Genomic DNA, 27,997 nt, shown 5'->3' with positions numbered 1-27,997 from the left:
GCTAGTTTGCTAGTACAGAAGCAAATAATCTGCATAAACATGATGTTCAATTTGTGAATTTCCAAAGTGCAAAGTGTTTCATGCTGCTTGAAACAAGAGGAAGGCACATGTGTGACCTCACGGCTGACTTTGTGTTGTCATTCTCTTCCAGGTGAGCGACCTTACAAGTGTCAAACCTGCGAACGGACCTTCACTCTGAAGCACAGCCTGGTCCGTCACCAGCGCATCCACCAGAAAGTGAAAAATGCCCGAAACCACGGGAAGGAGAGCGACAAGGAGGAGACGCAGTCGCGGTGTGGAGAAGACAGCGAGAACGAGTCCAGCCACAGCGGCGCCAACCCCATCTCCGAAAGCGAGTGCGACTCCGCGGGGGGCGTCGGCAGCCACTCATCCCTGGCGGGGAGCCGGAGCGAGCCCCTGGCCGGCACGGTCACGGACTCCCCCTGCGGAGAGGAGAGCGGCGGCGCCTGCCTCGCCGAGCCCGCCAAGAGCGCGCAGAAACACGCGGCAAAGGACCAGGAACCGCGGGGCAGCTCTGAGCACGAGGGGCCCTCGGGTTTCATCCAGGACTTGCTGGAGATGCACAACGCTCCGTCTCCCATGAATCACATCCTGGCCTCTGCCGACAGCGCGCCTCAGCTCTTGGGGGTGGAATGACTTGCCTGGAGGTTGGACCCGTCTCAGCAGGCAAACTGAAGCCAGCAGAGCAAGGTTTCTGGAGGCTGTTTTTGGAAGAGCGACCTTACAGCTACGGGGAAGAGTATGGCAGACTGGACGTGGTGCCATATGCCTTTCAGTATAATAATGCAAGAGACTACAGTATATACTGATTTGAGTGCCTTACTACTTTATTAGATCTTTTGGTATTATAGATTTTTTTCAAAAATGATTTTAATATTTTAAAGAATTATTTGGAGAGGACCCTTTTTCATTTAAGCATTAATGTTACCTTTTGTATTGGTGTGCGTGAGCTTGTTCTTGTATATCTGTGATAGTCGCTGTGTTTGTTCTCTGAGCTGGAAATGGGGCAGTGGGGTGGGAGGCCCTTGGATACCATAGCCAATAACTGGAAGAAAAATGATGTGAATTTCATATGAAATAGTCCGAGGAGATGCAGAGGAGACGTTGATTTATTGGTTTTTTTCTCAGTAGATGTTCTTGCATTTGCCACATGGTGGAGCATTAAGCCTATTCCAGGCACGAACAACGTGGCAGTTGAAGGTGTTCAAAGTGGTTCAAGCCAAAAGCAGGAAACACAAATTAATTTCAACCTCATGCTTGTTTCCACTTTTCAGCATTAGAAGTGGTCTTCTAAATCCTAGGGGTTTTTTCTGGCCGTTACGGACTGAGCGTGTATACAGAGAAGAGTTACATAGCAACGTAACCTATGGAAATTATGCACCCGCTGTTACATATGTTTGATTTGCTTCAGTATATTATTATTATTATTATTTTATTATTATTTTATAAATCCATCAGTTCGCTTGTCTCTGCAGTCAGCAGAAGCCAATGGGCAATATTTGCCCACGGAGATGCGTAGCGCAGCTTGGATCCTGTCTCGGAGTGTTCTTGACTCATCAGCTTTCACCAGCTCCTCCTCCTCCTGTTGTTGTTGCAGCTCTTCTACTGTACTTTACATGACCCCCTTCCTCTAACCGGAGCGTCCCGTGGAGGCCAGCGAGGTACCGTGCCCGTGCGAGCGCATCTCCCTCCTTCCCTCCCTCCCTCCCTCCCTCCCTCCCTCGCGGTGGGCGCGGGCGGCAGCGGAGCCCCGGCTGCGGGAGAGGGGCACCGCCAGTGCCGCAGTGACCTCGCTGCCCTCCCCTCGGTGACGGTCACTCACTCACAGAGCAAAGTTATCCCGTCTTCCAGTGGAAAGCAAGAGAGAAATGCGAGCCTTACCCTCGTCTTGCTTCTGTCGTGTTCTAAGAGCAAGAAAATACTACTGGTGATGAAACTACAGATATACGACATGTTAAAAATAAATAAAATTAATTTAAAAGAAAAAAAAAAAAGAAATAAATTCTTCCTGAGATTCTGGGGTTGATGCTTGAAGACTTGAGGTGTGTGTCTAAATTTCATATCAGTAATTTAACCCCTTTAATGCTGGCAGCTGGAATTTCTCCATATGGCTCCTGTTGCCGGCAACAGGTGACAGACACTCCAGCCTCCAATATTGAAGGGGTTAAACGAAATGTATCCTACTGTAGCTGCGCATTTTTAAGAGTGCCCAGCATTTTTGTTGTTCTTGTCGTTGTTGTCGTTATTGTTGTTTGTTAAATGTCCTTCAGTCATGACCTCTGGGACAGACAGAGCCATAATAGCATTGCCGGAGCCTCACTGTGCTATTCCACCACTGCAGCCCCCCAGCCCAGCCCGCACTGTGACCCTCCCTCCTTCCCACCACAGAATTGCTTTTCCTGCTCTCACCAGACATGGAGGAAGTGGGCCTCGGACCCAGTCTATATTATATAATATATATATATATCTATATATATCTATATATTAAAAATTCTCTGAAAAATTTCTGGAGACTGAAATCTCACTGTCCAGAATTCAAAGGAAGAGAAATGTTCTTGAGTAATATTCTTGCAAATAGAATAAGAAAAAATGGTTGAGGTATATGTGATTTCTATTTTTTTTTGTGGTTTTTTTTTTTTTTTAATTTTTAAATAGGGATGTTTGAACCAGTTCAGAAACAAAGCTAACGCCAGATATAGATAAATCAGTCACAACCAATGATTCATTTGAAACTCTACCCAGGTGCATTCTACTTAATTAAAACCAGTTCACGCATCCCTTAAATTGTTATTGCTATTATAATTATAATAATAATTATTATTATTATTTTGGGTATTTTTTTGTTTTTGTAATTTTTTGTTTGTTTATTTTGGGGTTGTTGTTTTGTTGTTTTGTTTTGGGTTTTTTTTTTTTTGCAACTCTCCACACTAAACTGCGCAATACTGTGGGGGAGAAGCCATTACTAAACTATATGCTGCAGAACAATGTAGCAAGTAATTAATTCCCAGCAGCCTGCCGGGACATCTGCTAGCAATAATCACTATTGATTTAAAGCTTTATTTAGCCTTTATCTATATCCTAGTAGAGTATAAGGTCTTGCCACATTTTATTGACATTTTTATTAGTTGAGTTTGACTGAAAACTGTTGCTGTTGTTGGGGTTTTTTTTGTTTCCCTTCCTCCCCCAATATTAAACTGTGAAATTTATAATGTGTTTAAACTATGGGTGAATCTTAGGCTTTAGTTTGCATGTTCAGCTAATTTGTCTCTATACGATTTTCGTTTGAATCTTTTTATTTTTTTTTCCTCTCTCAGGGCTTTTACAAAAAACAAAAAAACAAAAACAAAACAAAAAGAAAACAAAAAAAAATCTTCTAAAATTCTTTTGCCTGAGTTGCAATGGACTTAACATGGAGATAATTCAATCACTACATTAAGCACTTGACTGTGAAAGCGCAAAAAAAATAAAGGAAAAAGAAAAAAAAAGAGAGAACCTTGTTTGAGGCTGTTGTGAAATAACTTTAGGGGGCTATGTGACAGTCTGATTCCATTTTCAGAATGATTCATCTTCTCTTTCCTCTCTGTGTGTCTCCTTTCTCTCTCTTCTCTCTCCACGAAGGAAGTTTAATCCTAGTGATTTCATCCCATGCAGGAAACAGTAATAAATGTGTAGAATTCATATTTTTCTAAAGGGAACTTAAACTGCTGCTACGAATTGTGTACAAGACTGGTTTATGCCACATGAACAGAGAATCACACATAGTTTTGGTACTTTTATTCCTCTTTTTTTCAGTTGTACAGTACTTCCAAATTCAAAATAAAAAGGAAAACTTGTTCTGTATCAAACCATCTAAGCAATAAAATGTTATATTTAAAAATTATAGGTTATTAAATGGGCGTGGCTCTTCTTGTGGGTTTGTGGTGATGTTCTCTGCCTTAGCTCTGCTGGAGGACGACGTGCAAGCTGGAGTTTGTCTGTGCCAATGGATCACTGTTTCTCTTCCTTTGGTTGATCTGAATTTGGGCTGGAGATGGTTGCAGCACTCTGAAAACTCGTGGTCATTTTGACCACTGTTTTCTGGTAGCCAGGCCCCTTTGAAATGCTGCTTGTCTCCCGGTGCAGTTCCTCAATGCAGCGACTGAAGACAGCAGAAAATGCTGATTTTCCTGCATAGGCAGGGTCAGGATTCTTTTTTCAATTAATGGTAGCCCCATGGTCACATAGGTGAGCATCCTCTCAGCATGTAGCATACCAGTCACTATTTTATAAATTAGGTAGGTTTCTGCTACCACAGTTTCCTTCTTGCATAAATGTTTATGGCCGCTAATTCTTCAGGATGCATTCAAAAGCCATGTGCATGTGTCATAAACAGAGACAAATCCTTTGGTTTAGCTTGTCAGAGCTGCCTTAGCTGCATTTTATGTGCTTTCCTATAAATAGACCCCATTTCACAGGACAGTGAGCCAAAGAATCATCTGAGTTGTGCATCCAGCTCTCGAGGCCAGGGAATTGCAGTGAAGCAAAGCATCCACATCTTCCTAAGTCCTGCTGCGGTGGTGCTTTCTGGCAGAGAAGTGAACCAGGTTCAGAATGAGAGACAGACTGGGGGGCTGAACTGCTGCTGCTTTCCTCCCTCAAGCCCTCCTGCACCTTCCCCATGGAGGTCAAAATGCCCCACAGCACTTGGTCTGCTGAGGACCTTGGTCCCTCACCCCCAGGGAGGGACAGGTTAAAACAGAAGCATTCAGCCAGCTCAGCCCCAAACCAAGGATGTCTGATGAAGTGGAGCTCTGAAAGCTCTCTGGGTGAGCTCATTGGGTGGAAACATCATTTCTGAGGGAGGAAAGCTCCCCTCAGAATAATAATTTTCCCTCTCCCACTCACTGACCTGAATCGCCTCTCCTCTCGTGAGACTGATGGGAAGCTCGCGTCCAAGTGGCCCGGGGACCTGTCAGGAGGTGTAAAATCAAATGGGATGAGTTTATGTGGCTAGGAAGTGATGGTGACTAATAACTTACAAACAGATGACTTAGAAAGCACTAGGTTCTTGGTTCTTGGCCATGGAAGAGTGTAATTGCAGCCCTTTTCTCCTTCTACCTCAGTTTGACAGTGACTATTGCTGAGTTGGGAATTCCCCTGCTCTTCCTGCCTTGGATAGGGTAACACCCTGCAGACCAGCTGAACTGTGCTCCTTGCTGGCATTTCTCTTTCCCTCTTCCTGCCTCCGCTCCTTCCCACACCAGCACCCATGGCAGTGATAGCTGGAGCTGGCCTGAAACACCAGGTCAGCAGAGGTGGCGAGGTGTCTCCATGTGCCTCCTCCAACTTGCTGCTTCCTCACCTTGTTCCCTAAAGCTTTTTTTCCCACCTTGGCAAGGGTGAAGCTGGACTTAATTCCTGACATGGACAGGGAGAGTGGCACAGCCCCTCTTTGAGGCACTGCTGTGCTTCAGGCGTGGAGGCCACATGCTGGCCCAGAGCATTAAAGTTTGGGGATGACCCAAGTCCTCTGCCACCACAGGGATGCCTTGGCAGCAAGGGGCACCAGGAAGGTGGTTTTTTTCCTGCAGTGTGGAGTGTGAAGCTGTGGGGATGGGCAGGAGATAGCAGAATTGGATGAAAACTGCCCCAAAACAGAATGTGGAGCCTGGTTAGAGCATCTTTTCTCTTTTTTTGTTTTCTGCTACTGAAATGCAAACAAGTTAAGAGAAAGGAATAAAGTTACTTGTTTTTCATTATGCAGCTGTCTCAAAGTAGCCAGCATTTGTGAGATGGGAGGGCTGTACACCTACACCAAGATCTTCAGAAAGTAAGTGCAATGAGAAGTGATTTGCTGTTGACATTTAACAGTGTTTTGGCCTGTTCTGTTGGAAAAACTCTTTCTCAAACAAAATGAGTCACAATTCAACTAGCAAAGGCAGCAAGGGGCAAAAGTTAATTTGAAATCTTTCCTCTTCACAAATCTCCAGTTTGGGGAATCATACATGCCATTTTCTTTCAGCATTTCTGTAGTTATGATGGGATTGAAAATGTCACTTTTGGAAACCCTGAAGTTCAGGATTACATCAAAGGGAGACTCAAGACTCCAGCACAGAATAACCAGCACTTTCTGTATATCAAAGAGGCACCATTTTTCATTACCCACTCTGGCAAAGCAAAAAAAGAAAAGGGTGGAGAAATGGGATTATTCAATTGGAACATCTCTTAACTGCTGGACTGTGGGAAAAGGGGCCATGCCAGGACTTCCCAAAACCTGAGTACTGGAGTAGCCAGCATCAGGAAGGGAAGTGAGTTAAATCTGTACAAGGCACCAGCATCTTTGGGTGTTGTAGGTCAGCTGAGCCCTGCAGCAGAGCAGGAGCAGCACTAAAGTACTTTCCCCCTTTCATCCCCTTCCTTGGCAGTAATTAATGTGCAGGGGAGAGGCTGCATCTACTCTGCAACAGCCAAAGGAGCCATGAGGGAGATACTGGGATTTGGGCTCCAATCTGCTTGGAAATAAAGGAATTTACTTAGATTTTGAAAACCTCCTCCATGTCAGGGAAGAGCTGAATGTTCCATGAAAAATGGTGTGAGGTTGGGAAGGGGGAAGAGTGTGTATGAGGAAAGGTCTAACCTGCTAGTGGGATGGCTTGATCTGCATACACATCTGCACCCTAGCTTGGCTGGTGTCTGAGCTGGGGACGTGATGGGTCACCTGGCTGTGTGTGCTCTCCCCAGTCACTACAGTGATACCTGGAGTCCTGGCTGTGCTCTGGAGTTCTTGGCTTTGGCCACCAGCCCCACACTGGAGCTGCACTCCTTGCCCATGTCCTCATGTGCACACTCAGGGAATGGGGGAAACCAACATCCAGGAGCAAACTGTTGTCCCTGTCTGGAAATTGGTGCCAGTACCTGCAGATTTGCTGGCGGATCAGAGGATTTCTCTAGTCTTGGGCAATTAGTGCCCTGCTGGATCACAGGATTAGGAAAACTGGAAACAACCCTAAAGTGACAGGAGGTAGAGCACAGCTGGGGTTCCTGAGATAACAGCTCTGCTGAGAGTATGTATGGTCAGTCTCTTCCTCTGGTTTTGAAGTAAAAACATTAACAGGAATAGTGGCTTGTTCATGGAGCCCCTGCCAGAGCCTAAAGCATCTCCTGAAGGTGCAGGGTCTTGCACTCAGACCTCTTGGCCTTTCTCAACACAGCCTCCATGGTGTCCTTCCTTGTCCCCTCAGCTGAGGGTTGTGTTTTTGCAATGCAGTTTCAGGGAATGCACTTTTAGGTGATTTAAACTTTTCTCACCAGTCCTGAAAGGATGATTTATGCCAAGTAAGCCCAAGGTGTTTCTCCCACAGGATGAGTAGGTGTCAGACACAGATGGTGTGTGTCCTTGGCCCTGTGACCAGTTAGGGACTCACTTGTCCAGTGGTGTGCACATATTTCTCAGGAAATATCAGAGGACAGGAGGGGAAGGGAAGGGGCAGGGGGGGAATAGCACAGGGAGGAGTACTCTGGCACAGAATTATTTGGTGTTTTTAGGATTTGTCACCAGCTGCACCACTATAAAAGGTGCAGAAGCTGCAAGAGCACCATCCCTGTGGGCTGCCAGGCCTCATCAGTGGCTTCACCTGGGCAGGGAGGCCTATTTAAAACAAGGGGAGGGATGAGAGTTGGGCTGTGGGCAAGGGGACAGTTGTTTGTGAGCAATATCAAGTTCTGTATTGTAAAAAGATGTTTATGAGGCCGTTTTTCCAGAAGTATCTTTTTTAAAAAAAGGAGTCAATTAGTACCTGGGAGAAAAAAGGTGGGGAGGCAGCTGGCCTGCTCAAAGGCAGCAGTGAAGACACAGACTGCTGCCTTCTGTGCTGTCACTGCACAGAATGGATCACAAAAGACACAGGAGCATCTACCTTGCTGTTGTGTGCAAGTGTCACCTCAGGTAAGTGACGTGTAACCTGCACACATGTGCCAGTGTTAATGGGCTTGACTGAGCTCTCTGGGGAGATGTAAACCTCCAGAGTCTGGCCAGGTAAGGGGCTCTAATGCCTTCATTTCAAGATGTGTCTGAAATCACCCTGAAGAAGTGAAACTAAATGGAGTTGAGAAGCATTCTTGAGGCTTTTCAAAAATTCCTGTATTGCCTACTTTCATTTCTCAAGACCCCTCTCAGAATACTAAAAAAAAATCCTCACAAAAAGGAAGCAGGAGTTTTTCATATATTAAACAGTAGTAAAATGGGAAGACTTCTCTGGCTCACCCAACCTCACTGCGTAATGCAGTAGAAAATGTAGCAATCCTCCCAACTAGTAGGAACTGAAAATAGCTTTCTCCTTTGCTGTGCTTGTTTATTTCTCCTGTGCCAGATCTGTCTCTTGTTTGGCAGGGAAAACTGCCAGGAGTGTATGAGGAAACTCTGGGCGATGGTGTTTGGAATACGCTGTTGTGAAAGCACTTGAACTTCTCTAGAGCCTTTCAGCAGAGGGTTGTGAAGCAGTTTACGAACATCAGTTAATGGGAGGCTGTAAATAAGAGAAATCTGCTGGAGAAAAGGCTTTTCATCACCAAAGGGCTGATCTGTTTTCACAATCTCGGAGGCAGAGGTTACTGCGGTGGAGGCCAGCGCCGCTGCGGGCTGACTTTCCGTCAGGCATTTTTAGCTGTAACCACACACGGAGCACGGCCCTGCTGCTCGTGAAAATGTGCCAAGGTTGGGACAGAATGTCAGCCAGAGGGGTCGGTGGCTCCAGGACAGGGCCTGCCCCAAGCACTGGGGTAGGAGGAATGGCAGAAATAAACACTCCTGTGAACATGTGCACACAGATCCATGTGCCCCTGCCCTCAGACATGGAGCTGTACTTGGGTAACAAAAGCAATTGGTGTATTGGCCTTTCCTCCCATCTCCTGTTACCTGATCCTGCAGAGAATGACAGCCTAGGTTTGTTGTTTGCAATGAGCAACATCTGACTTCCAAGGAATCTGCACCCAAAATAAGTATTTCTACTTTATTTGGGGTGATGGCAGTGCTAGCTGTGAGATGCAGGCTTGCTTTGACCAATATTACTCCCAAGTTTTTGCAACTCAAGCTTTACTGCATGACCTGTGCTTGGGAAGGGCAAAACCTGGCTGTAAACAGAGACTGTAACCTTTGTCATTGCTGTTTAGTTCTACCAAAGCCCAGCCCTGCTCGATGCATGGGGCTCCTGGGCAGCAGCTGGGGAGGGGGCAGCACATGTACCTCCTATGTCCTGCTGCATGCACTGCTGCCAAATGGGATCCAGCACTCCCAGATTTGCACACTTTGCCAGAAAAGTCCCTTTTTGGTGGCAGGATATTTAACACCATTTAATCTGCTGCCTTCAAGATGCCTGTATCACTGAAGCTTTACAGGCTCCAAGGTTACGTGCACCAGGTCCACAATATTCCACAGTCAGAGAAAATCAAAGTATGAACCTGTCTGCATACACACAGCAGTCAGCGTAAGTCTGCACCACAACACAGTGAGCCTGACCTTTGATCTCGTCTCTTTATCACTCTGTCAGCATCTTGGAGTTTAAACCACAGAGGCTGCCGAGCACAGCTACTCAAGACCGAGAACTCACCAGAAAATGAGCTGGGGCTGAAGTTGATAAGAGGCAGGGATCTGGACAAGTGAGCAACCTGGGCACCCTGTGGTAATCCATTTTGGAACAGGATGCAGAGCCACATGCTGCCTTTAATACATTTGGTTGTTACTTTTCATGAATGCACCTCTTCGACAGTTAACTTTTTCTGAACCTTAAGATTCTCTTTAGCAGCTGCAAAACACCTGCTTAAAAATTAAGGTACTTAATTTGAAAAATACTTAATTGAAAGTGATAGCAGCTTCTCCACCAGTTCCTCCAGGCAGTGTTTTACTGAACTGCAGCTGAGGGATGCTTTGCACTATGTCAGCAGGTCCTTGGTGGCCTGTGCTTATTTCCACTGCACTGCATCAGTAACATCTGGCTCCATTCAACTCCATAAATTCGGCAGAATGGGAATGACAGAGTGATGGTCCCTGCGTACTGCCAGTGAAAGGAAAGGAGTAACCACAAGGGGTGCTGCAGCTTGCTGAAGGAACGGTAAATGACACCCAGCGAGATGGGAGCAGGAGTTCAGCCTCAGGAGGACCTTGAGGGAATGTCTTGCCCTGCATGAGCACAGAGAAAAGCACAAAGTGATTGTTCTGGCTGCATGACTGTGACTGATGCCTTGCACTTCACCCTTGGTGTACCTTTAGCTGGGGTGGTGGTAATGGAATGCTGCAGAACTGCAATCTGCCACGCCAATACGATGGTGGCAAGGAGATGGTCCCTGAGTAGTGTATTTCTAAAATATTTCCTCAGTTTTTTTCTTTGCTGTGGTGCCTAACAGCAAGATGTGCTTCCTGTTTTCCAATTTGCTTTATAGCAGCAACAAGTTAGGATTAGTTGGGCAAAATGTCATTTCCAGCTGTGAGAAGTAATTCCATGCTCTATGAATGAACCACTATTACAAACAATCAAGCATTAACTGAGCCTTAAATACAGGCTCTGAGGAAAATATGACACACTTCCAAATCAAATGTTTTAGGGTATTTGAACTTGCTTCTAAATATAACCTGTTATTTTGGTAGCAATGTTTGCCATACTGTGCTCAACAGTCATCAGATGCTATTTAAATTCCAGCTTTTCCTTTCCAAGGGGAACCTGCAACAGGGCATTTTAACTGCCCTCCTTGCTCTGTAGGCTCCTCTCAAAGAAAACAGGGTGTTCATTCTTTCTTTTACTCTTGAAAACTTATGGGTGGAAAACTTGCCAGCTGATACTGGATCAAATCCCCTCTCAGGGCAAGGTCCTGTCCCCTGCTTGCTTCTGCAGGGCTGTGGATCCAGGCTCTGCCAAGGGAGTTCCTTCAGTGTTCTGAACAGTCTGGCTCTTTGATTCAGCCTGCGTGGAAAAGCTGAATGGGAACCTCTCTGTGTCTGCATGTGCTCAAGCCACACATGGGGCTAAAAGTTCCAATTTCATGTAACTTCTAAGGAAAACTGGCTGTGGGGCCAAACACCAGGTGGCAGGGGCAGTGTGTCACTATAAGCTCCACCTCTGCAATACCTTCGGCTGACCCTGCAGGCGGCCACAGCCCTGAATTTTTTTGGAAGTAAATACCAGACACCAGCATTTACAGCTTATCTGAGTTCAAGCTTCACATTTGTCTGTTATTTTCTAAACAGCACAAGAAAAGTGCAGTGCCCAGAGTTACTTCAGTGGCCAAGATAAAGCATGGAATGATTTAGAAAGGCCAGACACAGTTGCTGTGACTCCTCCCTTTAGATCCTGCTCTTTCAGAAGGGGCTAAAGCTCTCTTTGTGCTTGTCTGCTATGAGCAGCAGCTGTCACAGGCTTGGGAGATCCCTCAGCTGGCAGATCTGGGAATTGCTGGCTGTAATAATTTCCAACTAGTCAACCTAGTACTGTATTTTACCTCCAGGGTTAATGCTCCACCACTGCAGGCTCATCTCTACAGAAAATACACAGTGTAGCTCCATCCAGGCCCAGCAGGGCAGGACTCAACCTCCTTTACTAGAACATCGACTGTGGGGTCCTCTTGAAAATCTGCTCAGACCATTGTGAGACCAAGTGCATCAACTCCAAGTGTTCTCTTTGCTGTGTGATAAAGAGCTCTCAAGTGACAGATTCATTATGTGAATTTAGGTGGCACAGGGAAAACAGTTGTGATTTCCATGCAGGCTGAACAGATTGATAATGATGAGGAAAGGCAGATTAAATTTCAGCTTTGCCTTACAAGCTAAGGGACTGCAATGTTGTAATGCTGAAATTTTACTGTATCATGGTTAATATAAATTTATAGCCAAGATTATTTACACAAGGGGACAGAAAAGACAGCCAGACAGATTTTTAAGACCTCATCTTGGTCTTGGTATCTGTTCTTTCTGAGCCAGCTATTGCAATCTATCTATCTTGATCTTTTCAGTGAAAGATGAGGCAGGCTTCAAATTCTAGTCATTTTTATGTGTTCCAGGACCTAAAAATGCATCAACACATCTGCTTCTAGTTTCCCCCTCTTTTATCCACAGCTATAGCTCACAAATACAGGGGTCCCAGCATTCTTTATTCTTAAACATTGCCTTGTTTTTTGTTGGCTTTTTTCCCCAACAAGCCTTACCTTCTTCTGTTTGGATGCAGAACACCTGCTGGAACTGCTATTTTCAGAGTAACTGCGTGGAATGTGAGCATTTGCTTGGTCACACAACACCATGCACATAAAAACAGGAAGTATTTGGCCTTGTGCTTCAGCAACCTTTAAGCATCTTAACAGATCCTTTTTGTGCTGCCTATGGTTTAACATGAGGTTATTCCTTCTAGAAATGTAGGGCACTGTGGCTCACTTTTAACCCATCAGAATTCAGGAATTTACTGGACATTTCCCCAGGGCCCTCCCTTAAAAGAATAATCTCAGTTATTAGTCCATTGTCCAAAACATCACAGAAACTTGCTCAATATTATTTCCATTCCAATTACACAGGTAGAAAGGCAGATTTTTTAGAATAGCATGTTTTCACATTTTGCATATTTCCTACTACCGATTGCTTATCAAGGAAAAGGCCTTTTTTGGTGCCATACTCATGCTTTATTAAAAAAAAAAAAAAAGCTACACAATGCTAAGAAAAAAAAAATCAAGTATACTTTACAAAAAACCTGCAGCTGTTTTTAAGAGATCTGATCTCACTTAGAAATGCAAGTCAGCAGGTAAGAAATTAAATGATAATTTAACACTTCAGTTGCAGTACATCACCTGAACTTAATCATCCAAAATCCAAAACAATCAGTCATTCTTAAGTTGACTGTTGATTGTAGCTACATAAACAATCATCTGTATCAACTGATTAGAAAAAATCCCTGGGAAAATTTAGAGAGAAATGGAAAAATATCAGAATGTTACTTAGCCCACCTATAAATTTTTGCAGAAACTAAAATCTTTCTGGCTTTGCTCTCCTCTGTATGTTAACTGCAACTCCTCTGTGTATTTTAGAAATGGTCAAAGTGTAAAGCTGCTGAATTCTGGTCAGTGAGGGGATTAAATTAGTACAGTATGGATCCATGTGTACAGCTGCCAACCATTTACACTAGTGCTGTGTCTTACTATCTCCATGGAAGTGTATTGTGCAAGTGCCAAATAACTTCAAAACACTCTTGAAACAGCCCTTATGTCACTCCTATGAGGTAGGTACTGTCCTTCCTTTGGAGAAGAATAGAGAACAGACTCTCTACTGCTCAGTACATCAAGCACACTGAGAAACAGCACAACCAGCCCACTTCAGCATTTGAATGGATTCAGAGCTCTCACCTGCAACATTTTGTTTAGCACCATGCATTCTAGGAACAACCAGTAAATGATACTTTTGATTACATCTTATCCAAGCTAAGGAAGACATTCAGAATAAAAGTTTTAGCACAAGCAGAAGCACTGCCACCTCTACTCTGTTCCATCCAGCTCCACAGCCTACACCTTAATAATTTTGTACATGGAGAATGAACTTCAATCCTTGAGTCTGAGAGCAGCCACTCTTCTTTCTCTGACTGAAGGATACTGGGGAAAAAATGAACTGCTGCCAGAAAGCAGACAGCAAACAGAGGGCTACAGGTGTGACATGCAGTTCAAGGGTAGCCTGAATTAATGCTTTGCTGCCTCTGTAGATGTGAACTCTAAAGCTGTTTTTCCTATCCCAGGTGTAGAATTGTTAGGTCTTCACAATTTTTTTAGTAAGTTGAGGAGCTGTGAGAAATATTTTCACAGAGGTCCTTCACTCTAAGCACATAGTTCATTTGCTCTCTAAAAACCAATTTAGGATCTTTTACTAATAAACTCTAGCCCACAGCTTCTTTCACAGTTGTCACGCGTCTCAGCATCCCCCAGGAGCAGTTGTGTGGCAGTGCAGCAAGCTGGCTGAGAACTGGTAACAATGCTGGATTATACAGACGCTTGTGCTGCCAAATGGAAATGGGTGGCATAGAAAGGCAGAATTGCTGCTGTCTCATCTTTAAGTAGCAAAACTACACCCTACTCAGCTGAGAATAATAATTATATCCAGCAATATACCTGTGACACTAAGCTATCCCTGTTTAAAAATAGAGTATAAAATTCAAGTACCAAAATAAAAGTTTATAACCAATAGGATAAAGCAACAACTCTATGTCCCCAGTTTAAGAAAACTGAGTTTAATAGACTGGCTTTTTCACTAGAAATAATACTAGAGATGCCAAAGTTCAGTTGCCACACTGCATGCTGGAATGTTACTGCTAAATTTCAACTACAACAAATTAATGAGAAACAAGTAATTAAAAAATGTTATGACATTCATCATGAGCAACAGTGGTCTACTGGGCCCTGCTCTTATGAACTGCTTCTGGCTAAGAAAGTCACTATGAACCATCTACAGTGAATGCCAAGTTGTATCATCAGATAAACAGCCTTGGTACACCTGGACTTTCCCACTGCTGGTTCCAGTGCAAGCTGCCTTCTCTCTTCCTTCATGCTTAAGCATTTGGAAGTCAGCCACTGATTGCAGAACCAAGAGCTCTGCCTTCAAATACTTCTAATCTGTAGAAATAAAACTAGGATATTACAAATTAATATCCTCTGTTCTGATCCTTTGTCTTTTTTCCTGTCATACCACTGTATCATCACCACCCCCTCAAAGAGTACCTTTAAATCTCAGGAAAGATTAAGAATATACAGTTCAAGATGACCAGTTACAAGAAGGTGAAAAAAGCCCCTCTTGATGCCAGGTCAGAGACAATCCAACAGAGGGACCCTCCAAGTTCAGGGCATCAGGTGCTGCAATCACTATGGGGCTTTAGCACAGGAAGCATTTAATCTATAAACACTGTTGAATCAATGCAAGCTGGAATACAAGCCTGTAAATCTACCACAGAACCAGTCAGATTATATCAATAAAGTCAAATAAAGCTGTTCCACACAATTTGAGTGGAGATACTCCTTATGAGGGCAGCATTCAACTGTTTCCTAAAGGATCTGAATGACAATTAAAGCAACCTTAACTGCAAAGAATATTCTGCCTGGACTAGCTGTATTTTCAGGAAGTTGAACAAAGCATCTTCTCCATAGCAGTATGAGTCAATAACACAGTACATTCTGGCAAGGTGTGTAACAAAATAGTACCAGCACGGGTAGATTCAGAGCCTAGCTGCTTCAAACACACAGGGATTTGGAAGGATCACTCAGCATTCACTGGCTCAGAAGTTCAGTCCCTGAAGTCCAAGTGTGGAACTAAAAGGGCATTTTCACAGGTGGGGATGAGAAAAGGGAGGAAAAGAAGACAACAGAGGCCTCAAATCTATGCCTCTTCCTGAACTCAACAAGCCTTCAGATAACATTCAGACATAGGAAGAGAGGCAGCTGAGATGCAAACAGTCCAAGCCTTGCCCAAGCAAACTGATGTTCTGCAAACTAGCTCTTTTCCCTATCAGTCAATTCCTGGACACAGTGGATGTGGATCAATACCTCAGCACCTGGTAATCATGTAAGCCACAAAAGGAAATCTTGCTTTGATTTTGTACACAGCTTTTCTGCTTGACTACTGAACCAACAGGCAGCTAGTGATGAAAACACGTCTGTGATACTAGTTAAGAAACAGTAGGTGAAAAAACCTCAGACCAATGTACTGACCAGTGTAAAGATGTCTCAGACTTAAAAACTGTAAATGGTGAATTAAATAGCTTGCCAATGAAAAGAATTATTTGAATCCAACTGTTTTTCAAATTCAGTTTCAAGTGTGTACAGCAAATCCTTGTAAAGCTTTAAAAAAAAATAAATTGGCCTTTTGATACATATGACATTCTAGTTCTTAAGAGAGAGAACCAAGAACTCACTGAAAAGTTGTTCTGGCTTATTCAACAGTTTCTTGAGTAAACATTGCAGAACTATCACTATAATCTGAATACCTAAGATGCTGGCACAATTCAATAACTAGCCATTTAACAAATTGGGTATAAAAAAGAAATTTATGTAGTAATACCAATTCAGCACACAAATTCCATGCTTCACAAGTTCTGCTGCTGTGCAAGAGTCTTCCTAACATCTATGCAGCTAAATTCAGATTTTTAGGTCACTGCATGCCCAGATCAAAACAGCAGCAAAATATCTACCACTACAAGCAGCTATACCCAATTGTGCCTTTAGAATGAAGACTAATGCAGAAGTTGAGATGATCAGTGCCTGGTCACTGAGACAGGACACACGAACTTCAGTGTGCGCACCTTGTAAAGAATAGCTGAGTAAGAACAATTGCATTCAGGTTCTGATACAGATATGATACAATCAAGACAGATTAAAGTCACCAGACAATCAGATTAGGGAGAGGAGAGAAATCCTTCAATGACAATGTACAGATGGCAAGCCAGCATTACAAAGAACTCTAAAGGCACATTTCAGGTAACACGTTTCTGTTAAGACCAACCGCTTACACACGCAGGCACAACTCTTAATGGCTACCTCCCCCAACCCCCAACAATTTAAAAAACAAAATTAAAAGAGAAGTGCATTTTCAGTAATATTAACACCATTCAGTTAATCTGTTCAGTCCAAATGTTTAGCAGTATTTTCCTTATGGTGGTATGGGTTCTCTGCACTACTCCAATCCAAAAAAACCAAACAGGCAGAATTAGTAAAGGTTCAACTGTTGCACTATTTAACATTACTCATCAGAGCCCACTGGTCTCTTCTGTGCCCTCTTGTAGGGCAACCTCCTTGGTGAAGCTTTATCTAGATTTAAAAAAAAAAGAAAAAAAGAGATAGTTGCATCAATTGCAATTGTTACATGAGCATGTATTTTTCTCCTCCCAAACACAAGACAAGCTGCCCTTCTAGTGCAATGCATCACCACAGAGAAGCCAGTTCCAACAACTTGTTACGGCTTTTTAACTACCAGCACCATAAATAGAAGGTAACAAAAAAATACTGTAACATGCAACAACAGGGTAAGGTTTGTCTTATTTGTCAATTACTAAAATGCAAAAAAACCCAAATCAAAAAAAAAACCTTGTCATCCCTATGTGAAACTCCAGGCTTTGCTGCTTAGAAAATTTTCATGTTCAGTAATTACACTTCTAGAAAGTTAAATGAATTATTTTGATGGCCACTGCCTTGAGTTTACATGGTTGAAGAATGTAAGATTGACTCTTCTTCAGACAGCTGTGTCTTGCATGTACTGTTTCCACATTCAGACAACTAACAGCAGAAGAAAACTGTTGTGGAAAACTGCACTTTTCCAGGAAGCATCCACATTTGACTGGATGACCTTTAAGGCCCCTTCCCAACCAAATCATTCTATGGTTCTATGATTATTGCAGAGAATACTTTCAATAACCTTCAAAACTCTCCATGAAATGCTGAAGTGATTGCTAAGTGGTGACTAATTTTCTCAAACAGAACAATCCCCAATAGCCTCCCTGGTCAGAGTTTGTGCAAACACAAGGAGCAGCCATCATGCCCTTACAGGCCAATCAGTACAGTATGAAGTGTCAATAATAAAAAAAGTCAAGAATATCTGAGATCTTGAAGGTCATTATTTTAAAGAATTCTAGTGTAGAGTTCTAACTGAAATTAACCTGGAGCTGAGAAAACCACAATTAAGAACAACTTAACCATTCATTTTTTCCTAAACTTCAAGCGTTCGGATATGAATATTTATTTGGCTTAAGAAAAGGATGGTGGTGGGGCCCAAACATGGCCAGAATTTAAACCTTTTTAAGTCAGCTTGCTCTTCAGCAAAAAATAGTATTTAGACCTTCAGTTTTTCTTGCTAGAGGGAGGCTTTTCAAATTCCTGTGTCTGGATTTTATACTATTCTAGTGTCTAACAGAAGAAAGTGTAAAAGAAAGCTTTCATATTCACAATTAAAGCACTAGTCTTTAAACCTATGTGGTGCAAGTACTCTTAAAAAGGGTAAAGGAATTTAAAAAGCCCAAAGTCATTAACTCCTGGCACAACTTCATATCACAGCTAAGGCCTCTAGCCCTTCTGCACCAAATGAAGCTCAGAATATGCTTATTTGATCAAAACAGCAGTCCCTGCCTAGTAAGGGTAGCTCCTGCAAAGGGTTTTTGAACTCTGCATCTCATGTAGGATGCGCTTCACTGAGGCTTTCCCACCTCACAGCAGTGACTGCTACTGATGGCAGGAGTTTATCAGCCTGATACACCAAGGAGATAAACATCTGCCTTTTAGAAAAAGGATTCTGGGAACTGTGAGAGAAGACAATACTTCATCAATATTCTACTGAAACTATGTTCCTACAATATAACCAGAAATATCTCCACAAAATACATGAAAACATAAATTTAGAAGTATATAAAATGTATCCCATAGCGTGCATCTGTTCTGCATCTTTCACTGCTCATGCTACCTCACCAGTCACAGCATGCAGGAAGTTGTACTTCTATCCATGCCTAAGTATTACATGGACAACACACTTTTCAGCTCACAAAGAGTCTGCCTCACCTCTTCTACTTTGCACTGAAGCCATGGGAAAGCAAAAGAGAAGAAAGAGTAAGAGAAGTTAGAAATATCCACAGTCCAGAGAAATAAGATATTGGGTTTAGTGCTGGTATTTCAGGTGTCAAGTAGAACTTTTGGATTTGTGAAGGACATCAATAACAAGTAGTTATGTAGCTTTAGTTAAAACACACTTCTAATGCTTATTTAAGACTTTGGTCTATAGGAAAACTTCCAAACAACTTACAGAAACTCTGAGAGGACATCTACTTTCTCCTATTTAAACCATCTTTGCAATCCAGGTTTTGGGTAGAGATCTTACACTGTTGAAAAATACTCTACAGAACAAATCATAAGAGTCACCAGTAGTCATTATCTTATCAACCAATAAAGGTTGTTCTACAAGGAATGGGCTGCTAAAGCAATAATCTCATCCTTAAGACAATTTGCTATTCCCTAGAAAATACATCCTGTTCTAAGAAATTGGTACCAGCTACTTACTCACTTACAATTTAATAGTAAAGTTAGGTTTGTTATGGTCTAGTCTGAGAAAGGCAGACTACTTACTTATTTGATTTAAAGTTTCTTGGGGAATCCAGCTCATATCAACATCGTTCTGATTTGATGTTCCCATCTCTACTTTCTGTACCGGTCTTTTCCTCTGAAAATTCAAGAAATAAGAAAGATTTTTCTTTTAAGTAAGACTTGGATAGCACAAGTATTAGAAATTACTAAAAAAGCAATATTTAGTGAATTACAATTATTTCACTAAGGTACAAACTTAAGGCTAGTCAATACACAGAGCTGTCTTTCCCATTAGCAATTTATTCCCCTAAGCTTTGTATTACCACTTCTAACACCTTACAACATTTATTCCACATAAAAGCACCAAGATTTCATGCACACCTGGGCAAATCCATTACACCTTTTGCTGATGATCAGTCAAACTTTGTGATGACAAGTTTTATTTTGCTTTCTCAGATTAGCACAATTTTGTCACATGTGGTCTGACCTTGCAAAATAATCAACATTATGGCAAAGCTTTGCTAAGAACTAAACAAAGGACTGACAGCTGATTTCCCCTGAAGTCTGACCTGGATTAGACTAATAGGCAGAAATAGAGAGCATGGGGAAAGTAAGTACTGAATCAGTAGACACAGACACCCGTGATTACAAGGTATTCCAATTCAACCCCTTCAGTGTGGAGCCAAAGGGCAGATCCAAAGGGCACCAGGCTCAGCAACCAAAGTATCTTTCATTAGGAGCATTTTTTAAGAACACTCTAGTTTCCCCAATAATCTCGAAGGTTCTAAAAATAAATCTTGCACCTTTACCATCATATGCCAGAAGCAGTCACTGAACTGTTTTCTTTTCACATTAGAAAGGTTTTGTATTAACAAGTACACAGACAAACATGCTACCCACCTTCCTAGACTCTAGCAACTGATGTAGGCCAACAATGACCAGCAGACCAAGGCCAGCAAGGAACATGTACATGAAGATCCTTTAAAAAAGTTTAAGAAACAATGCATTAACTAAAAATGTCAAGTTTTGAAGACAGCTTATGAAGAGGCATAGAAATTAAGCCTAATTTTGGCTGCACATCCACCAAAACTTTCTCAAGAACTTCTGTAGGGGGATAAGAGGGGAAAATACCCAAGGAATATGAAACTAACATTCTAACAACTATAATGCAATTATTCTGACTTGGATTTTAGAAACTGTAATTGTAAGTATAATTCTGAACAACAGAATGTCTGAAAAATGCTGTATAAATTAGGAAAATGTTATAATAAATACCAAAATTTACTAACTTCAAGAATTCTTTCGCACTATCACAAAGTTTGAAGATATTGGGTCACAGGCACTATTTCAGTCTGTGACAGCTTTAATCACTTATAAAACCCTTAGAAGTGTCTTGTATGGTTTTAGCATGCTATTGCAAAGCAAGTGCTACTAGGACACTATTAATTTGCAACAGAGCTTTGAAAGACTTTGCTTATCTTGCTCTCTTATCTTAACTGTTCCACAGTTAAAATTCTACCTACAAAATCAATTTTCTTAATCTGTGCATTCTGGTTTGTTTTGAAGAATTTTATCTGAAGTATCTGTTGATACTCAGCAAGAGGTAAACCTAAGTTATAGCTAAAACTGGTTTGAGGATTAAGGAATTTACAGGTAAAGAACTTATTCCAAGCTGGACATGTGAACTCTCCTTTATGATAAAGGAAATTATGGAGTTAAATTGAAGAAGATACTTAATTTAAATACCTGTCATAGGGCAATTTATCTGTTCACAGGACATTCACACAAACTGATTCTAGTATCTGAATTGTTTTGAGAGCTCCTTTTTCAGAGCATCACACATTTTCATGTGACCAACTGTTCTTTCACTTATACCATTGTACTTGAGAAATACAAATTAATGCAACAGTGATTTATTTTGGATGACCTTTTCTAAAAGGAAGCCTGCTCAACAGGCAATTTCTATCTGTGGCAGCAAAGTTCACATATTCAGCATTGTCCACAAGTATTTCTGAAGATGAACTTTTCTAACTCACAGCTTCACTTAAAATTCCATTCCAGTGCTACAATATTTAATAGCATTTTAGCACAGCATAGCCTTGGAAGATATTTGGTGTGTCAGATCTACCCAAGTCTGAAAAAAAATCACTCCTGGAAGATACCTACTACAGACAGGGTTTAGAGGAACTCAGTCATCCTTTGCTGTGCTATCTGGTACTCCAAATACAGTTTTTAGTTTATGTAAACTTAGACTACACTGCAATGTTCCAGAAGAAAGTTATTCCAGTCCTGACAGCAGGATCCACAGTCTGATACTAGGGACTCTCTGCATCTTTTAACTCTTAGGAAAAAGCACAGTAGCATAACAGAAGCTTAACAGCTTTGAATTGCTATGTAGCTGAAAAACACCAGGCTTAAGCCCTCTGAGCTAAAGCACATCTGTCAACTTCTCACTGACACAGTACCAGCCCTGAAGATTCCCACTAATAATAGAGATCTCAATTTTGGGACAAGTTTGCATTTTCAGTCTGTCAAATGCTGCTACATCATACACAAAACATAGCAGACCTAACACTCAATAAAATGACAATATAAGAACTATTTTCAATGGCACCATCAATAAACTGTTCTACCAGTGCACCAACTAAACCAGGATCTCCAGTCTCCTTACGTTTCTCCATCCAGCCCATCTTCTTTTTCAATAATGGTAACAGTTTGATTGAAGACAGCATCTTGAAAAACGTTGCCCTAGAACAAAGTTTGCACATGACATTTTAAATTGATTTCTTTAACACATAGACAAATGTTTATCTTTTTTCATGTTCTCAGAGAAATTCTGGAAAGCAGCAACTCCTGCACAAGACTTTAAGGTTGCAAGTTATGCTAGTTTCACTCAACACATAAAAGCACAAATGTTCTGTTGTCCTCTACAGTTTTAAGACACCCCAGCTTCCACTGCTGATACAACTTAAGGTGCAGGTAGGCAATCACTTGCTGTGCTTATGTACCCACTGATTTGCTTAAATACTACAGAGGCATTCACTCTCTGGAGAGGTACTTGACTAAGCAGCTCCTTCCTGACACCTCCAGATGAACTGGAAAGACTCAAATGAATTGGAGCATTGGGCTTACACTGGCATCTCTGTAGTTGAGATTGATAACCAGACCGAAAGGACGACCACCCATAGGCTCAGCAGGGATGAAGGAGTACTCAAACGTGGCTTGTCTCTGTGGTGGAACTACTGTGTTCAGAGAGAGAGCTGTGAAGTTCTGGATGTAAAACTGGTAGTCTTGAGGGTACCGGAAAGAAGCATCGAGAGACTCGACAATGAAATCCTCTGTACCCTTATTGGTGAAGCCCACCAGAAATTTTACAATGTTGTTCGCTGGAAAGTCTGAAACACACCAAAAAAAATTCAACCATGAGAAATCTCATGCACCACACACAGACAATTCTAAACAGAGAGTATCTAGAACAGACTCTGTGGTTTCACTGTTTCAGGAAACACTGATGTAGTCTAAGCAACAGTAAAGAGAATGGTGGATTAGCAGGGGACTTACCTTCGCCTTTCACAAATAAGATGGTTGTATCAGCACTGGGTGAGGCTTTAGGTTCTCCTGACAAGTCTTCTTCCTCTTTTTCTTCTGTCTAAGACAAGAGACTTTTTTGAAAAATCCTATAATGAACAGTGAAGCAAAACCCATGCTTGGTTCATGAGAATCCCATGTGTCAAAGCAAGCAACAGTGGCAAGTACTTGTACCAAATCCTGCTCTTGCAGGATTAGCACCATAGTCTGTTCTGCCTCTAGATTTGCTGAGCATTCCTTTCAGCATTTATCTTTCTACTTGTTATATTTGACACAGTGACTAATCTGAACACATTTAGCTCTATTGAAGGGTTTGGAATCAAAAATCATCAGTAATGCTTCTGTTTGGGGGTGGAAGGAAAAGAATAGAATCTAAACATTAAGTGTTCACATCTAAGCTATCTCCAGTTAGAAAACAAGCATTTCAAAATAAAGACAGCCATAAAACAAACACGTTATTTTCACTACAGGGAGTGTTTATGGCAGCTTTCTATTCAGCTTTAATTAGTTAAGTGTTATGTATGCCTGGAAATGGTTAGGCTATTAGAACTATGTAAGTCCATGGACTCATTCAAGCTCACCTTGTGATGAATCACTTTTTGACAAATGCAAGCATTAAGAGCTTATTTTCCATTTGGGGATCATCAGCATCCCCACCAAACAAAAACAAGGCTGACCCAGTATTGAACAGTCTCAGCTAAGTGCTGAGAACTCAGTTGGATCATTTGATTTCAGTGCTTAAACAACCTCCTGAAGCAGTGGAAATCCTACTGGATCAGTCATACACATACTATGAACTAGGGAACCAGAGCTGAGCACGTTGCATCTTGATTCCAAGACATAATGAAAAACCCTTTTATTTGAGTGACAAATAAAAGAAATTGCCAAAAAAGCACCATGTTTTGTACCTGAGCCAAAAATAATGAAAAGGAAATTATATCCAAAAGTTTATTTAATAATATTCTGTCAATGCTGACATAGTATACCTTCTACAACTTAGCAAAGCTGGTCAACCATAAGCTCACCAACTTAATAACAGCAGTAAAATCTCATAGAATCAAGTAACACTTTACAAAATCTTCATTTTTGTTATGCATGTTTTCTCCTACTAATGTCCATCAGAGATTTGAAAAAATTTTGCACCACTTTAAGCACACTGCCTAGCAAGCCTAACATGCCACTGCTATAAGCAGATCACAAAACTGTGTAAAACTGTTCACTTTTCTGTTTTTGATCTTCTGGGTAATTTTTTGAGCTTGTGTTGTAAACTGAGCTGTATTTTTTTAACAAGGGTTTTAGAATTCATTCTCCTCACTTTACCGAGGTGCAGCTTCCGAGGGCTCCTATGAGAATGTGGTTCTCTCACTTGGTGGTTTGTTTTTTTTTTTTTTTGTTTATTTGGGGTTTTTCTGTTTTGGGTTTTTTTTGTTTGTTTGGGGTTTTTTTTGTTTTTTTTTTTTTTGTTTTTTTTTTGGTGGCCTTGTGGCCTACAGTTTTGATAGTGAGAAATCAGGTTGTCCCCATGTGGCGTTTCAACTGGTAATTCATAAAAAAAAGATAAATCCTTCTGACACTTCAAACTGAACACAAGCTTAATCAGATACATGGAAATAGCCGCCTGAAAAAAGCAATGTAAGTAAATTCAATCATTTAATTTATCCAGTTTCAAGCATTTCTGGTCTAATTCATACTTTTGAAGTAACATTCATGTACAATTACCAAGTCTGTTGGCTCATCTTCTTCCACTTCAGCTTCATCATCCTCATCTTCAACTATAGTATCTTCCACAGCTTCCTCATCTTCTGTAGCATCTTGAGCTGCAACCAATAAACCTGCCAAAACAAAATGCAAATATAATAAAGTCTTTTAAAGGTCTAGTTAATCAACAAAAACCTGACATTTAAGTACAGCTCTCAAACTAATGTTTGAGGAACTTCTTTAAAACCTGCACAATACAGTTTTGAAGCCTCAGTTGCAAAATACTCCTATTCAAAATTATCCCTGCGTTGATCTTTCAGCCTTATTCCTTTGCTAAAAACTTTCTCATTTACTAACTTATCCACCACTAAGTTCAAAACCAAAAATTTACAGCTGGATGACACCAAGTTCAGCATTGGCTCAGCAATGCCTAAATTTGCAGAAGGCAACCAAGTTACATTAAATATGTGAAAATAATTCAATGTTGCAACTACAAAAAGGAAAATAAGGCATTCCTATTGACAGGAGCCTAATTTGTAACTACTGTTTCTTCTAAGACTGGCAAGTTAACAAGTCATTAGCACACTGGTAACAGAACCCTTTGAAAGGTACCTAGAAAGTTACTTTGTTGGGTTTTTTTGGGTACTTATTTTCATCCAAGTTTTGCAACCTAAAGAATGCCTTTTTTACTACGATCTCCTCAACATCATCTATGCAACAGAACCCCAGCACCAGTCAGAAAAGAAACGTGACCTAGAGCAGGGCTCCAAGACAAGTGCAATCTGATAGTCCACTGCCTCTTTGCTTTTGGGGAGCCAAGCCTCATACATTCAAACACTGGGCAAATATGATTAATAAAAATACTGGCCACAGGACAAAGTTCTGTCTGTTTGCGGTTCAGAGCACATGCAAGCAAGTCTGACATCTAAAACACGTGCACAAAACGGCAGGTTTGGGTTTTGTTTAAACAAAGGTAGTGTTTTCTGAATATGAAAGAGTAGAAATGAATGGATGACTGATTTACATAGGTCTGAAAAAAGACCTAGCTACTATAAATACAAAATTTAAAAGAAATACTTTAAAATTTCCACGGGAAATAGGAATCCTTGAGCAGGACAAGTATATCCAAGGACTTAAGAATTGCCAGTCAGTGCTAGAGAGAGCAAACCCAACCTCTCCTCTCAAGTGTCTTTAGAAGGCACACTCAAAGACTTTTGCTCGACCACGTGCAACACTTAACCTAAGCCTTAACTACAGTGATTTTATTTGATGTTTTAAACTTGTGTGGAAAAAATTTAATTTCTACAAAAATTCTTACAAAACAAGGCGGAGGATTTTAAATTAAAAATGAACAGCACACAGATAGGCTGTAGGCACCCTTTGCCATCTGCTGCCCAGCACACCCTCAGACCCCTCACGGTAGATGTCAGAGGGGCTGATGATGTGGCAACAGCGGGAGGGCTCTGGGAAAGGGCTCGCACAGGGCGTGAGCTGCAGCCCACTGCAGGAGCTGGGCGAAAAGCCTTCCCAAACTTAGTAGTAGGGAGGCAATTTCCAGATCGTGAATCAGATAACGCCACAGCGTAAACAGAGATTAGCGCTCCTCGGTGTCGCCAAGGACACTCGGGGGGTGGCGGCAGACGAGGTGGGAAGGCAGGGTGGCAGCCAGCGCATCTGCTGGGGAATGTGGAACCAGCCCCGCGGGCGAGCGGGGAGAAGGACAAACCCGCTGCCGCCGCCTCCGGAGGGGCTCTCCGGCTCTCCCGGGCCGCTGTCACGGCCGGGCCCGAGGCCGGTGCCCGCGGGGCCCCGCCCGACCCCGCGGGTGGCTGCGCCGGAGGGGCCGGAGCGCGGCCTTGCCCCCGCCCGGCGCCTCGGACGGGCCCGGGCCCCGCGGGCACCGCAGCCCCGGCAGCCGCCACGTGCGCGGGCGGCCGGGGCGATGAATGACCGGAGCCGCCGCCGCCGCCTCTCGGCGGAGCTTCCGCAGGCCCGGCCGGAGCGGCTCCCTCTCCCCGCGGCGCCGCGGAGATCCCCCACACACCCGCACACACCCACCGGCCCCGCTCCCCGGCAGTGACGGCCGCCCGGCCGCCCAACCGCCCTCACCTGGGCCGCCGCGGGCGCTCCCGAGCAGCAGCGCGGCGGGGAAGACGAGCAGGACGAGCAGCAGCAGCTGCGACAGGCGGCTCATGGCGACGATGAGGACGGCGGCGACCCGAGCCCTCCCGCGCACCCTGTCCCGGCGCTGGCTGCCGCGGCGGGATGTCTAAATGGCGGCGGCGGCGGGCGCTGGGGCTGGAGCGGCAGCTGGAGCCGCCTCCCCCCGCTGCTCCATCCGGGGCCGCGCCCGCCCCGCTCCGCCTCCGCGGACGTGGCTCGGCCGGGCAGGAGGCGCGGCGGCCACGTGAGCGCCCGGCGGGGGCGGCGCTTCCTGCGCTCCCGGAGAGGGCCGGCGGCGCCCGGGAGCCTTCGGACGGCGCTCTGTGAAATACAAAGCTGTGTTTCGTGTCGGGTACATACAGGCAATGAGTGTATTTGTGATTGCGGTATGTGTGGAAACCGACCATGGGGCAGTTATAAAGACGAATTCTAATAATAACTGGGGAAAGTAAAGCATGGAAGAAGGCCTTTGAACCTATCGTTTGTTCACAGTTAACCTTTGTAAGTCTTAAGTTGATTTAGGAACATTTGAATTAAAGCGTTAAGGATGTTGCTGTTTGACAGGAACTTTCTGCTTGTAGTAAGTCTTAAAGGGTTTTGCAATAATAACCTTTTGAAGTATAATTTTAGAATATTGCTTGTATTCTTGAAACTACACCTTTAAAAGATATAAAAAGGAAACATGCTTATCTCACGCCTTAACAAAACAGTGAAAAGCAGCTTGAGAAAGGGAGATGAACATCAGCTCAAGGATTAATAGTTTCGACCAAGGGAAGCTGGACATCACTGTTATGAGATTTATAGTCCTTGCAATTAAAAGGTGGAGCCACATCCGGAGAGCTGGACTTCACCAGATGGGATGCTTCTTCCTTCTTTCAGAAACTGGACCACCTGGGGACCATCTGGGGGTACTCCTTTCTGGGATACATCCTGAGAAAAACTAAATCGCAATAGTGTATAGAATTGTGACGTAAAAATTGGGAATAGAAACTGCTGGTGAGTAAAAATTGGGAATAGAAACTGCTGGTGAGTAAAAATTGGGAATAGAAACTGCTGAGAAAGCTGATGAGTACCCCTATAAATACCTGTAAGCCTCAACCATCGGTGTGCAGTTGGAAGGAAAACTTCTCCCACTGTACCCAGCGCTGTATTGCTCATACTTCACCATATGAATTAATAAATTGATTGCTGCTTGAATATTGGCCTTGTCAAGCTTCTCATTTATAACAGCTCCCAGCGCGGCGTCCCGCTCCCGGGAAGGGCCGGCAGCACCGAGCCTTTGACAGCGCTCCCGGTGCATCGGGTGGTCCGTGGTCCGTCCTGCACAGAGCCAGGGATTGGACTTTGACAGTCCTCATGGCATTGGAAAAGGTGGGATTTGAGGATGTAAGCTGTCAAACAGCAGCCAGCAAACAAGCTCTGTGTGATGTCCAGGTGTTAGAAAGACAAATTACTTGCTGGTAGAAGTGCCTTGTTGAGGTTT

At 42.9% G+C, this 27,997-nt stretch overlaps 2 protein-coding genes across 11 annotated transcripts in view; one reads left to right on the top strand and one right to left on the bottom strand.

Moving 5' to 3' along the window:
- RREB1 (ras responsive element binding protein 1) overlaps positions 1 to 3,901 on the top strand; it is a 122,501-nt gene extending 118,600 nt beyond the window's left edge. For 7 of the 8 annotated variants that reach the window (XM_063161071.1, XM_063161089.1, XM_063161105.1 and 4 more), the window contains one exon: positions 152 to 3,901. In XM_063161071.1, coding sequence (XP_063017141.1) covers positions 152 to 657 — 506 coding nt within the window. In that variant the 3' untranslated portion in view covers positions 658 to 3,901. The remainder of the gene's footprint in view (positions 1 to 151) is intronic. The other variant, XM_063161122.1, reaches the window with a different exon arrangement.
- On the bottom strand, positions 3,781 to 26,650 carry SSR1 (signal sequence receptor subunit 1). Of its 3 annotated transcripts, XM_063161136.1 has the most exons (10): positions 26,461 to 26,650; positions 24,373 to 24,485; positions 22,627 to 22,714; positions 22,198 to 22,460; positions 21,737 to 21,813; positions 19,966 to 20,044; positions 19,108 to 19,201; positions 16,746 to 16,809; positions 4,910 to 4,969; positions 3,781 to 4,584 (listed from the first exon to the last, which is right to left on the bottom strand). In XM_063161136.1, exons 1-10 carry the CDS (start codon positions 26,543 to 26,545, stop codon positions 4,560 to 4,562), a joined length of 948 nt encoding a protein of 315 aa, XP_063017206.1. In that variant the 5' UTR covers positions 26,546 to 26,650; the 3' UTR covers positions 3,781 to 4,559. The 3 variants fall into 3 exon arrangements, with proteins under 3 accessions (XP_063017206.1, XP_063017213.1, XP_063017221.1); XM_063161143.1 differs by lacking the exons at positions 3,781 to 4,584; positions 4,910 to 4,969 and having other exon boundaries at positions 14,228 to 16,809; positions 26,461 to 26,642; XM_063161151.1 differs by lacking the exons at positions 3,781 to 4,584; positions 4,910 to 4,969; positions 16,746 to 16,809 and adding an exon at positions 18,501 to 18,561 and having other exon boundaries at positions 26,461 to 26,647.
- Between the last annotated feature and the right edge of the window lie 1,347 nt (positions 26,651 to 27,997).

Source organism: Melospiza melodia, chromosome 1 (assembly GCF_035770615.1).
Source record: "Melospiza melodia melodia isolate bMelMel2 chromosome 1, bMelMel2.pri, whole genome shotgun sequence".
NCBI classification, from domain to species: Eukaryota; Metazoa; Chordata; class Aves; order Passeriformes; family Passerellidae; genus Melospiza; species Melospiza melodia.
This window is presented reverse-complemented; position numbering and strand designations above follow the sequence as displayed.

Bases quoted from the DNA above. Each gene is read 5' to 3' on its own strand.
- SSR1 (XM_063161136.1), bottom strand. From the start codon at position 26,545: ATGAGCCGCCTGTCGCAGCTGCTGCTGCTCGTCCTGCTCGTCTTCCCC. The intron at 24,486-26,460 runs GTGAGGGCGGTT...TTGTTTTGGCAG, and splicing joins GAGCGCCCGCGGCGGCCCAG to GTTTATTGGTTGCAGCTCAA. The intron at 4,585-4,909 runs GTCAGTGAGTGG...CTTCTCTGCCAG, and splicing joins CGAGAGGAGAGGCGATTCAG to AAAGCACCACCGCAGCAGGA.